Source organism: Brugia malayi (genome assembly GCF_000002995.4).
Source record: "Brugia malayi strain FR3 genome assembly, contig: Bm_v4_Chr3_scaffold_001, whole genome shotgun sequence".
Classification (NCBI taxonomy): domain Eukaryota; kingdom Metazoa; phylum Nematoda; class Chromadorea; order Rhabditida; family Onchocercidae; genus Brugia; species Brugia malayi.
The window spans coordinates 11,061,345-11,077,506 of NW_025062477.1; the positions used below are offsets into that span (position 1 = coordinate 11,061,345).

At 22.8% G+C, this 16,162-nt stretch overlaps 2 protein-coding genes across 3 annotated transcripts; both read right to left on the minus strand.

Moving 5' to 3' along the window:
- Positions 1-2,390: 2,390 nt before the first annotated feature.
- On the minus strand, positions 2,391-2,642 carry Bm17664 (Uncharacterized protein; the record flags this gene model as incomplete). Its single annotated transcript, XM_043080834.1, has 2 exons — positions 2,391-2,461; positions 2,597-2,642. 2 exons carry the CDS (start codon positions 2,640-2,642, stop codon positions 2,391-2,393), a joined length of 117 nt encoding a protein of 38 aa, XP_042936768.1.
- A 6,935-nt stretch (positions 2,643-9,577) lies between these two features.
- Positions 9,578-13,478, minus strand: Bma-acr-11 (Uncharacterized protein; the record flags this gene model as incomplete). Of its 2 annotated transcripts, none has more annotated exons than XM_043080835.1 (10): positions 9,578-9,739; positions 10,083-10,304; positions 10,417-10,526; positions 10,714-10,800; positions 11,025-11,117; positions 11,568-11,723; positions 12,007-12,073; positions 12,450-12,600; positions 12,886-13,001; positions 13,206-13,478. In XM_043080835.1, 10 exons carry the CDS (start codon positions 13,476-13,478, stop codon positions 9,578-9,580), a joined length of 1,437 nt encoding a protein of 478 aa, XP_042936769.1. The 2 variants fall into 2 exon arrangements, with proteins under 2 accessions (XP_042936769.1, XP_042936770.1); XM_043080836.1 differs by having other exon boundaries at positions 13,206-13,301.
- Between the last annotated feature and the right edge of the window lie 2,684 nt (positions 13,479-16,162).

The following is a 16,162-nucleotide window of genomic DNA, read 5'->3' on the forward strand; positions in this document are numbered from 1 at the left end:
CTCTCTTTCCCTTCATCTTGCTTTTTCTTGTTTGAGATAAAATTTAGCAAATGATTGTATAAAAATGAAAATATTATAATTTAGAGGAAAGTAATGCAAAATTATAATCATTAAATGATTGATAATATTATCTTAGATTTGATAATCGTTCTTCTCTTTTCATAAATATCATTCAATGATTGATCATCGATTTATTTGATCGATAAATTCCATTCATTTGACATATTTGATTAATTAGAGGGAAAAATGGTTATTAATGAAATTAGCATTGTAATAATATCTAAAAGAAACTAAAAACGAAAGCTTTTTTATTTTCTTTTAAATTCAAATTCAATTTATTCAAGAATTAAAAAAAAAATAAAAAATAATAAACAAGAAAGACTGTTTTCTTTCTTTCTTTCTTTTCTTTTTTTCTTTTTTGGACAAATTTATAAAAAAATTAAAACTTTGATGAAATTTTAATTTCTTTTATTCCATTTAATCTCAGACAAATTTCATATGATATGAATTTTGGATCAGTATTATTCTTTACTTTTCAAAATTTTGCAAAAATACTGCGAATATAAATAAAAATAAGCTGAAAAAGTAGAAAAAAGAAAGAGAGATAGACAGAGAGAGAGTGAGAGAAAAAAAGAAAGTTTCTCGAAAAACTTTTAAATTATTACTACTAAGCAAAATATGAACTTTAACAGCATCGTCTCTTGAACTACTTATCAGTTTTTTTGTTTTTTTTTTTGTACATTTACCCTTAAAACATACGTTATCGATTGATTGATTGATCTTATAATCAATCAATTATTTAACTGATCAATCAAAAATTTTTCTAAATGCTTACGAACATTTAAGCATTTTTAGCTAAATTATAAATATATGTAACATATTTACACATTTTATCTAATTGATTTACATTTTATTCCTTTTTAATTAATTTGTGAAAAAAGAAGAAATATTAAAATATCTTTACAAAAAAAAAAATTTTCTTTTTAAAATGCTAAAATGAAAAATCTCAATAAATTTATACGATATTAATTTTGAATAAATTAATTATAAATTTATTGTTTTTTTTTACTAATTTTTTATCATATCAGTCCTAATGATCTTTAATGACACACATACACATTCATCCTGTAATAGCTTAATAAGTTTAAAATGAAATAACAATTGGAAATAATTAAAATTTTCAGTGATATCTAACAAACAAAAGTTTTTTGCACTTTACTTTTTATATAATTTAAAAAATTTTTTCAGAATTTTAATTTCATTTTATTCATTGGATAAATTACAAAAATAAAAGAGAGAAAGAGAAAATGAAACAAAATTAAATGACAGAAAGATGATAATTAAATGATAAATTCAAAAGTAAATGAAAGAAAAAATCTTGGCAATAATATCATATTCATTATCACTATCTTTAATGATAACGCTGATGATAACGACAATACATATTATCACTATCTTTAATGATAACACTAATGATAACGACAATACATATTATCACTATCTTTAGCAATATCATTAAATTAAGCCCAAATATATATTAGAGATATTTATATGAAAAAGAGAAAATATATTATTTTATTAAAAAAAAAAGAATTAGCAAAACTATAATAATTATACAATGCGTGCATAATGCGTGCTGCATTTTGCATGCAAGTAATTCACATATTACTTAGTACAAAAAAAAGGATAAAAAAAAGATTATGCAATGTTTGCATAATGCATGCAAGTAATGCTTGCTTACTTAATGGAAGCGAAAAAGGAAAATCAATATTTACCATCGATGAAAATATTTATGAAAAAATTGCATTAATTTTAATGACACGCAATAAAAAAACGTATAAAATGAAAATAGATTTGAATATTTTTCCTCAAAATTGCTAAATTTCAAATTTATGTCATTTTAATAAGTTAATGAATTGAGTTAATTTAAAATTAAAACCGATGTAGTCTAATTAACATACTAGATTGAATCTGTTAATTAATTATCTTTTAACAATTTTAACATTATATGATTATTTCCTAAATGTAAATTTCTAAGATGACCTAATCACTTATTTAGATTAAATAATCTTTTTAGCAAAACTAACATTTACAAACTTTCAAATTATAATTTTATCAAAATGTGTTCTACAAAAATTTCTTTTTTCTTTCACGCCCAGATTCTTGAATTTAAAATAATATATAATTCGAAAGAAATAAGATATTTTGAGGATAAATACTTGTTTACATGAATAATAATCATTTTTAAATTTTTAAAAATATTTTTCTTTTTTTTTGCTAAATGTAAATATGTAAATTGTGCTTATTATAGTGCAAAAGTTATCAAATTTGAAGTTAATAGAGGAATAATAAGCTTAGATTTAGGAGAAAAAAGAAAAAAAAAGGCTTACTTATACGGCCATTCCTGAAATGGAGCCAGCTAATATAGCTAAATGTGAAGAGAAGAAGCCTTCAAAGAGAACTAAGCTTATAAAAGCTTTAACGAAAAATCTATATATCAATACGAGAAGCAAACATCCCAATGACAACCAAAATTATTTCCCTTCTTCTCTTTGTTTTTCAAATATGCCTTGCGATGGTCAACTGGGTAACTTACCCGAAATGAGAAAAGTGTCAGGGCTTCTCCGATAATCTGTCATCATTGTTGTTGCCTTTGTGGTTTTGCTTAAGGATATCGTTGTTATTGTTTGTTATTGATGTTGTTGTTGTTATTGTTATTGTTCTTGCTATTATTGTTGTTATTATTGTCATTGTTGTAATTTACTGTGGATGTTTTGCTATATAACACTAAATGGCTTTTGTTTTTCTTTTGTTTTCTTTGTTTTATTTTTTTTTTTCCTTTGTTTTAATTTATGAAACTGATTTTCAGCAATGAAAAATTTTTATGTAACAAAAAATTAAAAGCAAAAAAAAAAAAGAAACACAGATACTAATCATATAGCATAGAAAATATTTTCTTTTCTGATCTATCTTTCTCCCTCTCTCTTTGTCTTAAAAAATTTTTGAAATATATAGTTTTTTTAATTAAATTAATTTTAAATTACAACAAATATATTTTATACGAATTGAAAATTTTCATTTGTTATTTTTTTTATTTTTATTTTGTATCTTTTTAATAAATTAAGTTGCAAAAAAAAAAAAAAAAAAAAAGAAAACGAAATAATCAAATAAAATTTTGAAAAAAATATGTGTCAAAAAAAAGGAAAAAATTTGAAATAAAATGAAATAAAGGTGTGCAATATAAGAAACAAATAAAAAGTGAAAGAAATGAAAAAAAAAAAAATTTTTTTTTGATGCAAACAGGAATATTTACAATAAACATTCGATACCTACCTGTCTACCTACCTACCCGCTTATTTACCTGCCATTATTATTACTATTACTACTACTACCTATTAGTACTACTATTACACAACTGCAACTATCATTCAACGATATTTTCATTCATTTCAATTCTCCTATTAAAATAATAAATTAAAAAGTATCAAATTTATCATATTACTTTATGCTTATACTATAGCAAAAATATAATATATTGTTTATCCACTAATTACTTAATTAGTTAATTCATTAATTAAGTTCGCATATCATAATTGGTAAACTAATTTCGACTCGACTAAAACTGTGAAACATTTTAATAATAGTGTTATCTTGATAATAATTAATGAATAAATATTATTTTATGGATATGAAATTTATTATAATAAGCTATAATATTGTGATAAGATAGTAATCAAAAATATTATTAAATCATAAGTAAAAATTCAATTTCTTTATTCCATTTTTTGCGTTTTTTTTTTTGTAAAAGTTTCAAATGTGAGAAATGAAAGAGAAAAAAAATTTAATTTTACTAATTAGTAAGACAGCTTCTTGTACTTTTAGCGCATTTTTATTATTTTATTTCAAATTTTTATCAAATGTCGCTGCGCTAAAAGCATCAACGGTATGTTTTAAAATAGCCAATAGATTAATTCTTATTATTTCAATTCTTAATTTCTATTATTTCAAATATTACTACAGTCCAATTCTTAATTCCTATCATTTCAAATTACAACTACAATTCGATCTTTAATTCCTATTATTTCAAATAAATTACTATAATATAATTCTCAATCATTTCTGATACCTTATAATTATTCATCATTATTTATGAATAAAAATTTTGTTTCTTGAAAGGTGTTTGGAAATTATTTTATTTGCAAAAGAGAAACTAAATAAACACATTAATTTTTGATCTATCGGGGGAAAAAAATATTAAACTGATAAAAATGATAATAGTGATAGTAGTAGTGATAATAGTAGTAGTAGTGGTAGTGGTAGTGCGCAAATGAACAAAAAATTTCATTTCTTGAGCTGATAACCTTCAATTTAAATCTTCCTGAAAATCGATTAAAATAGCGCAATGGACATAATGAATGATGATGATGATGAAGCCGCCGAATTGTTGCAGATGATGGGAAAGGGCGGGTTTGTCGCCCAGATACACACAAAGAGAGAGGGAAGGAGAGAGAAAGGGATGTACACAAGGGAGAGAGAGAGGTACACAGATGTGTCGGTGGTGTAAGATCGCTTTTTCATTTCTCAATTTCTTTTTTTTTTTCTTTGACAGATGAAATTTTAAAAGACAAACAGAGTGGGAGGCCATTAGTACTAGCAGTGCTAATCATTCGAGAATTACCGATTTGTAATTCTCGACTTCGAACTTATTTTGCTTTCTAGCGCCATTAAGCTATGTGATATTTGCAAGCAATGAAATGTTTTATCGATCAGATAAAATCTAAATGAGTTTTTTTTTTAATTTTATCATCATTTCAAATTAATTTGTATCTAAGTATTATCGATTAGTTTATAGTAACTTTTGCAAATGATCTATTGAAATTGATTTATTAGAAAAAAAAATTGAAAGTAATAATAACAAGATTGCATAGTTTGTAGAATTATTTTAACAAAAATAAAAATTGAAAATTAAAACTAATTTAAAACAAATTTAAATTGATCAAAGATCAAAATGTAATTATCTGTTTTTGATGTTCAGATAAATAATAAATCATATTATAATTAAATGTATTAAAAAATGTTGATTATTGTTTTTTTTTTTTTTAGTAAGCAAAAAAATACAAAAATTTTCGAATAAATCTTTTTTTTTTTTTCTTCTATTTCTTATTTTGGAAAAGTTTTTAATAGCATTTTTTCACTGACAGTAAAAATAAAATATTTTAAATGAAATACTGAAAAGCAATGACCGAAATAAGACATAAATTTTAGAAAAAATGGAATTAAATCAATAATTTTTGAGCTATTCCTTCTTTTTTTATTCCTTTTTTTAAAAGAAAAATCTAAGAAAGAAGAGGTGAGGGAAAGAGGGAGAGAGAGAGAGAGAGAGGGAGAAAAAAAAGAATAAAAAAAGTTGATATTATATGAATGAGAATTATTCGGTGAAAAAATATTTTGACTAAAAGATGAACTAGTATTAATAAAAAAAAAGTTTATCTAAATAAAATATATTTGATTGAAAAATTGAATGTTAGATTTTTTGATGATAAATAATCTTAGCAAATTGAATGAAATTTTCTTTATGCAAATTGTTTGCTTTATGTTCGAAATGTTAGTATTATTTGCAGTTACAATAAGCGCAATTTGATAAACACTTTACTATTTTTTCCGTTCTATCAATTCGTTTGTTTATTTGCTTATTATTTTCATTATTTGTTTTTGTTTGCTTGCTTGCTTATTGTTTTTGCTGTTTGGCATTGCTTGTTTATTTGTTTGTGTGTTTGTTTATTTATTTGTTATTTGTTCCTTATTTAGTATTATATTTGGTACTACTTACATTCGAAATGCAAAAAAAAAGTGCAATTTAATTATTATTTTAAAGTAAATATAAGAGATATTTATTCTCCCACTGCTACGATAAATATTTTACTCGAACATAATTCAAACTTTAACTTCTAAGAATCATTACTTATTACTCTACTTATATTATTTATTTTTGGAGTAAGTATAGCAAAAATCATTTTACTGCGATAAATATTTCATTCAAATCTATTTTAAACACTAACTTAAATATATAAAAATAGAAATAGCTTCAACAGCACGAAAAAAAAAAATAGAAGAAACACTGATAAAGAATTGAAAATTTTAGAAAGCAATTTAGTTTTCTTATTAATTAATTAGATGAATTTATCCGTTGATTTTTTGAAAAATTTTTGAGCAATTAAATAATGATTGAATAAAATTGAAATACATAAAGCAAAGGATTTGTTGGTTTAAAGATTTGTTTAAATTTGAGCTGTTAGAAAGAAAATAAAAAAGTAAATTTTAAATTTTTGAAAGAACGAAAAAATGAAATTTTGTTTTAATTCGTTCCAACATTTCTAATGCATAAAGTTAATTAAACAGTAAAAAGTAGCGAGCGGGGCGGAACTGTCAGTTTCAGTTAATAACGATTTGAACACAAAAATTTTGCCATCTTTTTTTTTTTTTTTTGTCACTTCCAACCATTTTTTTTTTTCATTTAATTTTATTTTTTATTTTTTTGCAGAAAATTAATTTATTAACAATCTAAATTCTCTTTTCTGTTTGTCATCTAAAAAATTTTTGAAAAGAAACATTGATTTTATTATTAAAACTTTAATAATATTATTTTTTAGCTCCTAAAACAAATGTAAGATTTTAAACAATTTATCATCCTTATCATATCTCAACTAATTTGAAATATTTATCTTAATAATTAGAAGAAAAAAAAATCTAATAATATTCGAATGATTCAGCAAATTTTTAAAATATCACTTTTTTTGATTAGTAAAGAAAAAAAAAACTGAAAGTTTCAAATTTTATATAATATGCACAAATTATATTTAAAAAACAAACAAATAAGCTATCGTATCATTTCTAATCAGTAAATGATAGAAATAAAAAATTTATCACTACAAACTTATTTTGTACGATTTGATAAATTTAGATTTACGAAAAGAATTAAAAAATTTCAAATCAAATTTTTAGATTGGATATAAATCAACCGATCGACTATTCCTTAGCTTTTCGTTTTAAGTGAGAAAAAATTTTTGAATTCAATCCGTTGGCTACTCTCTTAACCTTTAACCTTTTATTAATATTACAAAGAAGACATTAATTTGTTAATTTTAATTGAAGTAATTATGAAACATACAACAATAAAATTTGCATATTAGAATGAACCAAAATGAAAATATTTCAGTAAATATGTGTTTGTGAATTTTAAATAAGCAATTTTTTAGCATTAAAATTTAGCAAAATTTTTAGATATAATTCATTAAGGAAAAAAAAATCAAAAAGTCAATTGGTTCGATTGATGAAATTATCGAAAATTTTGTCAAAATTTACGATGAATCATCGTAAATAAAAACAATTCTTAATGCTTTCAATTCATTTTTTTTTTATTTGTTAAAATATTTCGAATTTTTGCAAAATTTTTTTTTTTTTAAAAAAAAGAATCATCTAATTTTGCTATAATATTTCCAGTTCATATTAAAAATATAAATATTGAAATTCTAAATACAAATATTGAAATTTTTGTTTCCTTTATGGCTTTTATAACTTATTTTCTTTGTTTGTAAATGAATTCTATTTGTAATTGATAAACTTATAAGTTAAATTCAATTACTAATACAATTACCAACATTAATTATTAATCTGAAAAGATTGCTTTTTTAAATTTAGGAAAAAGGAATTCAAATAATATTTTTTTTATAAGCGCAATATTCTTCACATCTGTTAATTTTAGCAATAATTCAAAATTTTACAATTTTAAATTTATTACCTTAGAGATTAGGAAACGGAAACTTAAATGTATGATATCAAAAGTACAAAATCAAAATTAAGTTAATGAAATAATATGCGCACTTACTATGACACTTTATTGATGAATCATTCAAATGATTTAAAATTGAAAATGCAAAAGTGATAAAGAAAAAATCAAATGAAAATTCATCAATTTTAAAAGTAATGAAAAAGTAAATAATGACTGATCAATGATACAGTCTATCAACTGCATTTAATATTTTCCTTTTGAAATTACAAAAATTTGCGGAAAAATATCATTTAGCAAAAAAAATTTTTTAACTTTTCCATCTTTATTCGAATTCAATTTTAATTTTAATTAAGTGTTGACAAATGAGCCAAGCATTTTTTCCTATTTGGCGCATATGTCAGATACATTTGAAATGTAACTAAAAATTAAAATTGAAATGATAATTTAAGAAGAGATGATAGTTTAAAAAAAAAAAAATTCTGAATTATATTGCAATTATATCATTTTTTTTTTTCTTTTTTAATTTGACATAACAATATTCTGACATAACAATAACGATATTTAAAACTTTTAATAATGCTACTGAATAGCTCTAACACATCTGAATGCAAAGGATAACATTTAAACTTGAAATCAAAAATCTAAATGATTGGAATTTAGAAATTTAATAAATATTCTTGGATGTTGTTGAAATACTACTAATATTATTCATTTATTCATTCATTATTATTTATATGTTTTGAATATTTATTAACGTACAATGCCATATGCTTTTCTCGTAATCAATAATAAATTTCAACAATTTCCTATTCAAAATAAGAAATTGTAATTTAAATTTTGCAAAGAAATTGATAAAAAGTGAAATACTTGAAAATTATTTTAATAAAAATGTATTCTTACAATGATTTCAATGGTTGCAATAATGATTTATTAAAATTTTCACATAACTTTATTATTATTCATAAAGTCATTTAAAAAAAAAAAATTTTTTTTTTTTTTTTTTCATAAGTACTTATTTAAATAAATTCTTTCTTTTTTTGAAGAGACAAAAATTGAATTATTTGTATGGAAAAGAAGTTTGATCATTCAATTATATACATTATTCTTTGATTTGATTGATGACAGTCTCTCTCTCTCTCTCTCTCTTTCTTTCTCTTCCCCTCTTCCTCTGTCTCTTTCTTTCTCTCTATTTTTCATTTTAATTTTTAATTGAATAATTTACTCAAAACTTACTCATTTGTTAATTTTGACTAGTCAAGTAATTACTTAACTATTAATGTTTTTCAACATTACCAATAAAAATAATGCAAAATTATTTGAAATGAAATTTCAAATAATTTTAAAAGTAATAAAACAATTTAAGAGACAAAAAAAAAGAGAAAAGAAAAGAAAGTTAACAATTTATTGGCATTCATTTGCTCATACATTTATTTATTACTTTTTATCATTTTAACTTTTCAATTACCCATTTACACCTTTTTTTTTTCCGTATTATTTATTCAGATTTTTTCATTGAAAGTTTATTTAGTAATATAAAATATTTCAAAAAAAAAATAATAATAATAAAATAAATTTAATTGTTAAATAAATTTTTAATTATCAATTATAACTGTTATTCATCATTTTTAATTGTATCATTTTGCATGAAACGAAACTAATTGATATTTGTAATGAAAATAATTAAAATCAAAATTTAATAAAAATAATTTTCAAATATTTTATAACTATTTTTCTTTTTCTTTTTCGACAAGAAAAAAAAAAAAAGGAAAATGAAATTATTTGAAATATTTATATATTCAAATGTGGAGCACTAAGCATAATGCAACATGTTGATAAGATGATAAACATTGAAAAACAGATAAGACATGCTCGATCAACAACCATCGCACTAAATTTCCAATCATTTTGCAAACGTTCCGATTCTTCTTCCTCTATCATTTGATCACTAATCTGAAAAAATGAAAATGTAAAATTAATAAAATGCTATTTGAATATGAAAAATAATAATTGATAAAGTGCATTTAAATATGGATGTAAAAATTGATAAGATACTATTTAAATAGAGAAATTGATAGTGTATAATTTAATTTTTCTTTGCCAATTAATTAACATATACGAAATGATTATGCTAATTATTTGAGATGATAATCACTTGATAACAATTGGATTAACAAACTATAATAATTCATAGTCCAATCTAATTAATTTATCCAATTGATTTGTTTGATCTTCATTATAATCTAATTAATTAATTTGATTTTAGTTAGTTTTTAAATCACAAAAAAAAAGAAACCTGTTTTAATTTTACATAAAGTTGATGAAGTAATAAAATCTGAACATCAGATGCATTTCTTCTTTCGGATAAAATTACTTCATTAATTAACGGAATATAATCATCTTCTTTTGTTCTACTACTCGTTTCCGATTCCGTAATTGCTTCACCACAACTGTATCTAAAACCGGGTCGTGACATCATTAATAACCACGGAAGCCATTCCAGTAATATCCGTCGAACCTAAAAATATACACTTTTTTTTCTTTTAAATTTAAAAAATTAAAAAAAAATAAAATAATTAAAAATATTCTTTTAAACTGTTAAATAAGATGAAAAAAAAAAAAACGAATACAAGTGGCGTCATAACGTGACTTTCAGACGTCCGAAAATGTAAATTAAGTATGATAACGGTAAAAACAACAGATGCTGAAACGACCAACATACAGCATGAAAAAAATACACCTGAAATAATCATGATTAAATATATCAATGATAACAGAGATCATAGTGATAATTTCAACTTTTCATGATGATAAGAAATGAATGAATATTCTCAATCAATCTTTTAAAAAATTTTTTAATCTCTATTGAGATATTTAAAGAAAAAAAAAATGAAATTTCTGCGAGAAAATTAATTAATTAAACAAACCAATTAATGGTACAGCTTCACTAGTTGAAGGTGTCATTTCTGCTACCATACTCAAAAAGAATACGATTGATAGTAAAATTGTTATTTCTACAAATAAATGCTTTTTAAAAGTAAATATTTTAATGTAATTTTATAAATTCAAATGTAATTTTTGAAATTATCAAAAATTAATTTTAAATGTTATCAGATCTTCTTTTTTAGATTAAATTTTCAAATCTAAAATTTTGCATACTGTTTGATACTTTTAATATTTACAATAAATAAGAATGATTTGATAAAATTTGAATCAAAAGTATTAAATGCAATGAAACCTAATGTAATCTTCTCTCCAGCATCTGGTGGTAATGTAAAACCAAGCACAGTCATCAATGAAATTAGCAAACTTGGTATTAGCAAATTGAAACCTTTAAAAAAAGAATGAAATTTTTAATTGTAATTTTAAAATTTTACTTAAATAATTGTTTTTTTTTTCATCATTGTATTATTTCGATTGAAAAAACTTGAAAATGATATAATGAAGGCAAAATTCAAAAATTTACATTTATGCTTTATAAATTAAAAATTAGAAAATAATAAAATATTTTCATAAAATTAGTTTTTTTTTTCTTTTTTTTTTTTTTTTTTTAAATGATATGATGATGTAAGAGGCAAAAAAGAGAAAAAAAAAAATACGAGAAATAACGAATTAAAAATTTATATTTATGTTTTATAAATTAAGAATTGGAAATTGAATTATTAATCAAGCATTGAGTCAATAATACGTGTATGTTATTAATCGTACGTATTAATTAATTAATTAATTAATTTATTAAAGTAGAAAAAGTGACATAAACTTATTAATTACTAAAATGAACCATAGTATAGCGTTCTACGACGTATATGCATATAGAATGTAATTGTTGGATAAGGTTCTGGACAACATACAAAACGTTTAATATTACGTACGGCAGGCGTAGCTATCAAGTCCCACTCACCGCTTATGACGTAATCACTGATATCCATTTGATGTGCTTTAATTAATCAAAATAAATTAATAAACAAAGAGAGCAATGATGAAAAGTAAATAAATTGGCTATGATAAACAAATAAATAAATACTTCAAAGCTGTAAAAAGAAGATAGAAGTAAATAATTGTAAAAGATTCTTATCAATTTTTAATTAAATGTATTTTCTTAAGAGAATTTAGCAATATTTTATTAGAAAATCGACGAAATCTTGTTAGAATGGAATGAAAAATGATAACTAAATCAATGCTATCAACAAGTTAATTAATTAATTAATTAAAATATTTACTTGAATTGCTATCATCAGCATCAATTTGTAAATCAATGGCAAATCCATTGTGTGTCCATGAACCAAACTATAAATTGATTTTTACTAGTTATGATAAAGAAAGTTTTTCTGTACAAAACAGGTCTCTTGTATGTGATCTCTGATCAATCTATTGATTAATTGATTTAATCCATAATTCATAACTTTAACTGCTATATTTAATTAGGTAAACAAGATTAGTATTATATATCAATCCCATTCTTCTTAAGATCAGCTTAGTTATATCTTGAGGCTAATTTCAATCTGATTATTTTAGGCCTTTTTTTTAAAGCCAAAAGTATTTTACCAGAGAATATTTTGTCTTAATTAAATAAATAAAAATGTAATATAAATTGTAACAATTTATTATTGGCTAATTAACTAAGTAGAAGTTTATTTATAAAATGCTAGAATACAATACTTACTTTTAGGCCACAAATTTGATCATCAAATGGGAACCAGGTAATATCCAATTTACAACTAAATTTCAAAATACCTGGTGGTATCCAATTCACTTCACCATTACTATACACTAACAAATTACTTTTGAATGTTGAATCGAAATTATCGTCGGCACTGTAAAAGGGAAAAAATAAGATTAGAAAATATTGAAAAGTTTTTTTTTTTTTTGAATAAAATAAAATTTTTTAGGTTTATTGAAATCGACTTTTTCAGAATTTCAAATATAATTTGCTTTTCCAACTATTATGCTTCTAACATATTTCATTTAAATATTTAAAACATGGTTTTAAGTTTAAATATTTGGAATTTGACAATATTTCAATTTTTTTTTTCTTCGCAAAGAAAATTTAAGTAAGAAAAAAATTTGTGTAAAAATTTAAGCAGAAATTTTAGTAAGACCTGTTGTACAATAGTATATCAGGTCTCCATATTCGTGAATTATCACCTGGAAAATGCAAATCCTTAATGCCACCATATTCTCGGGGATCCCACTTTAGCTTATAATCCTCCCAAATCTATAATTTCTTCTTGTATTCATTAGCATAAAAATTAAAAAAAATAGCTGTTTATTTTTTCCATTATTTTTTTTTCTAATCTTATATAAAACACAAAATTTTACAAAATTTTTTAAACTGTTTAATTAGAAATGAATAAATTAAAATGTGCAAATTAAAAAATATAAATTAAAAAATTAAAATAAATTAAAATTAAAAAATTACATATCGAATCCATGCATTAATTTGTACCACTTGATTTTTCTCATCCACGTCAACAATTTGTTGCAAGAAAAGGCGCATTTTGATAACTAATGGCATACTTGAATTGCTTACTGGTCGTTCTAATACATTGTAATTTGTTAGCAAATCCGTAAACAATTGCCTTTCATCATTACTAGCACATACAAAATTTGTCATCAAAGTTAGCAACAAATAAGCAATCGAGAATATACATAGTATTTGGCGCAAAAAGTTAGCCAATCTTGAAATAATCATACCGAAAAATCCGCGGAAAATGTAGAATTACGGGTGTAGTAATAATAGATAGAATATTGATCGTAATGCTAATATAACATTGTTTCGTGAAGGAAAATAAAATTTAAAAGTAAATGGTTGTAATGAATGAATGTCTCTTAGCGATTAAGCACGATATGCTGAATAGTTTGTCGATTTAAATGCAAACAAAATGACAAAGATTTGAGTATTTGTCAGAAAAACTGAATTTGACAAATTTAAAAAAAAAAAAAAAAATTTAAAAATTTTAAAGTTAGAATATGATTTGAGTATGTTTAAGAAAAAGTGAATTTGATAAAATTTCGAATAAATTAGAAACTAATTTCAACTCATTCAGTTTAAATGGTTTCGATGAAAGCCAAAGATTAGAAAACAAAAAAAGCTTAACTTTTAGATTTGTTTATATTGTTAAGTAAATAAATGATTTTTTCTCCGTATGTATCTTCCTGAAAATTAGTTTTAAAAAAGGATAAAATATATCATTGCCTAAAAAAAACTAAACACTTCAGTTTAATTTCCAAGGAAAAAAAATAAAAGTAAGATGCCATCATATAAAGGTAAAATGCCATGAATATCAACTTGAGAAAAGAAGAAAGAAAGATCACTAATTTACTTCAAAAACTATTGCATTAAAATATATTTTAAGCGCCGTGAAGTTTGGAAAGGTTTTATTGTACCATAATTAAATTAACTTTTTTAATTGAATTAGTGCATTTATTTCAGAATTATTTCACAATTCTTATTATTTTATTATATTAAGCCATTCGTAAGGTAAACATTAGCTGAACATTAGCGCTATAAATGATATACAACTTCGAGTAAGTGAAATGAGACCATGATCCAAATATGAATCCAAACAATGAAATCTTTTCAGATAATTAAAATGGCATTGATCGTAGTACAGAAGGTTCAATTGATGTTAATACCAATTAATAAATCAAATAAATAGGAATAATTAATGAAGAAAGAAACAATATTTAATCAATTTAAAACAAGTGTCAAGAGAATGTCTAGAAATTTTTAATAAATATGCAATTGCTCATTGTCAAATTATTACTAAATTCACTAATTCTCATTTGCTATTCCTAAAAAATCAACGATTTTAACTTCAAACACGTAATGGAAATTTTCTTTTGATATTAAAATCCAGATAAAAACCAATAGATTTACTTCCGAAATTCGAACTGCATTTTAATATTTCAAAAAAAAAAAAAAAAAAAAAAAAAAAAAACAAAACAAAACACACACATACTACCGAGTGGCAAAATCCTGTTAGAAATTTTGTCAGAAATTTTTCTTAATTCCTATCAAAAAAAGATTGAAAATTTTACATTTTTTTGACAACTGCTTTTTTAATTAAAAAAGCAACGATAAATTGCTATCGGTAGTTAAAAAAGAAGCAACCACCAACTTTGTTCTTCATTTTTCCATTCAACTCGAGAAATTTAGAAAATAGAACAAAAGGATTTCATTGTCAAAGTATAAAAAGCTCCATTTTTTTCATCTCCAACCATTATAATTAATTCATTCTCTTCTTTATTTTCAATTTTTAGAAAAAAGCTTTTAGATAAATTAAAATAATATAATGCCATAAATGACAAAAAAAAAAGAAAAGAAAATGGAATTGGCAAAAAAGTATGCAAATTTGTAATGACGAAGTGTCATGTACTCATCAGAAATAACAAAAAAACTAGGCTATGAGAAAAGATTCAATATTAGCATGGAGATATGTTTAAAAGTAAGTTAAAAAATGATAAAACAGTAACTTAAAAATAAATTGAAAAGGGATGAAAGCAATAAAATTACACCAAGTATATAAAAATAAGGTAAAAGGAAGATATAATTAATAGTTTTCTTTCCGTTATATGTGACCTTTACGAAGTTAAGTAAGCTATTGGAAAAATATTTAATCCATTTTAGGTTTTTAACCAATTTCAAAAAATTTACATAATTTGCATAATTGAGCGTGAAAAGAAATGTGACATCTTTGTTGAAAATACCTCAATTAAATTAGCTTTTTTAAATTAAATTAGCGCATTTGTTTCAAAATTATTCCACAATTCCTATTATTTTAATTATATTAAGTCTTCCCTAAGGTAAACGTTAGCTGAACATTAACGCCAGTTCATAAATCAAATGAACCACAATAATTAATGATATAAAAACAATACTTAATTAATTAAAAAGGAATAACTTAGTGCCAGTAGAATATCTGAAAATTTTCATTTGAAATTGGAAAAAACTTGACATGCCGATATTCTTTGTAAACTAAAATATACATTTATTTACTTCAGGAGTTAATAAATGTGCAATTGCTCATTGTTAAGTTATTATTCTCATTTGCGATTCCTAAAAAGTCAATGTTATTAACTTTCAAGATGTAACAGAAATTTCCCCAATCCAAAATTTAGTAGTTCAATTCAGGAAAAAAGCAATAAGTTTACTTCCATAATTGAGATCGCAAGATTTCAAAGATAAGAAAACACTATCGAATAGTTAAATCCTATTCCAGTCAAAATACAAACAATAATGAATTGTTATCGCTGGTCAAAAGGCGCTTTTTTTTTCACTTTGCTCTTCCATTTTCCATTTAATTCGAGAAATTTAAAGAATAGAGCAAAATGATTCCATTGCCAAAGTATAAAAGGCGCCATTTCTTTCATCTC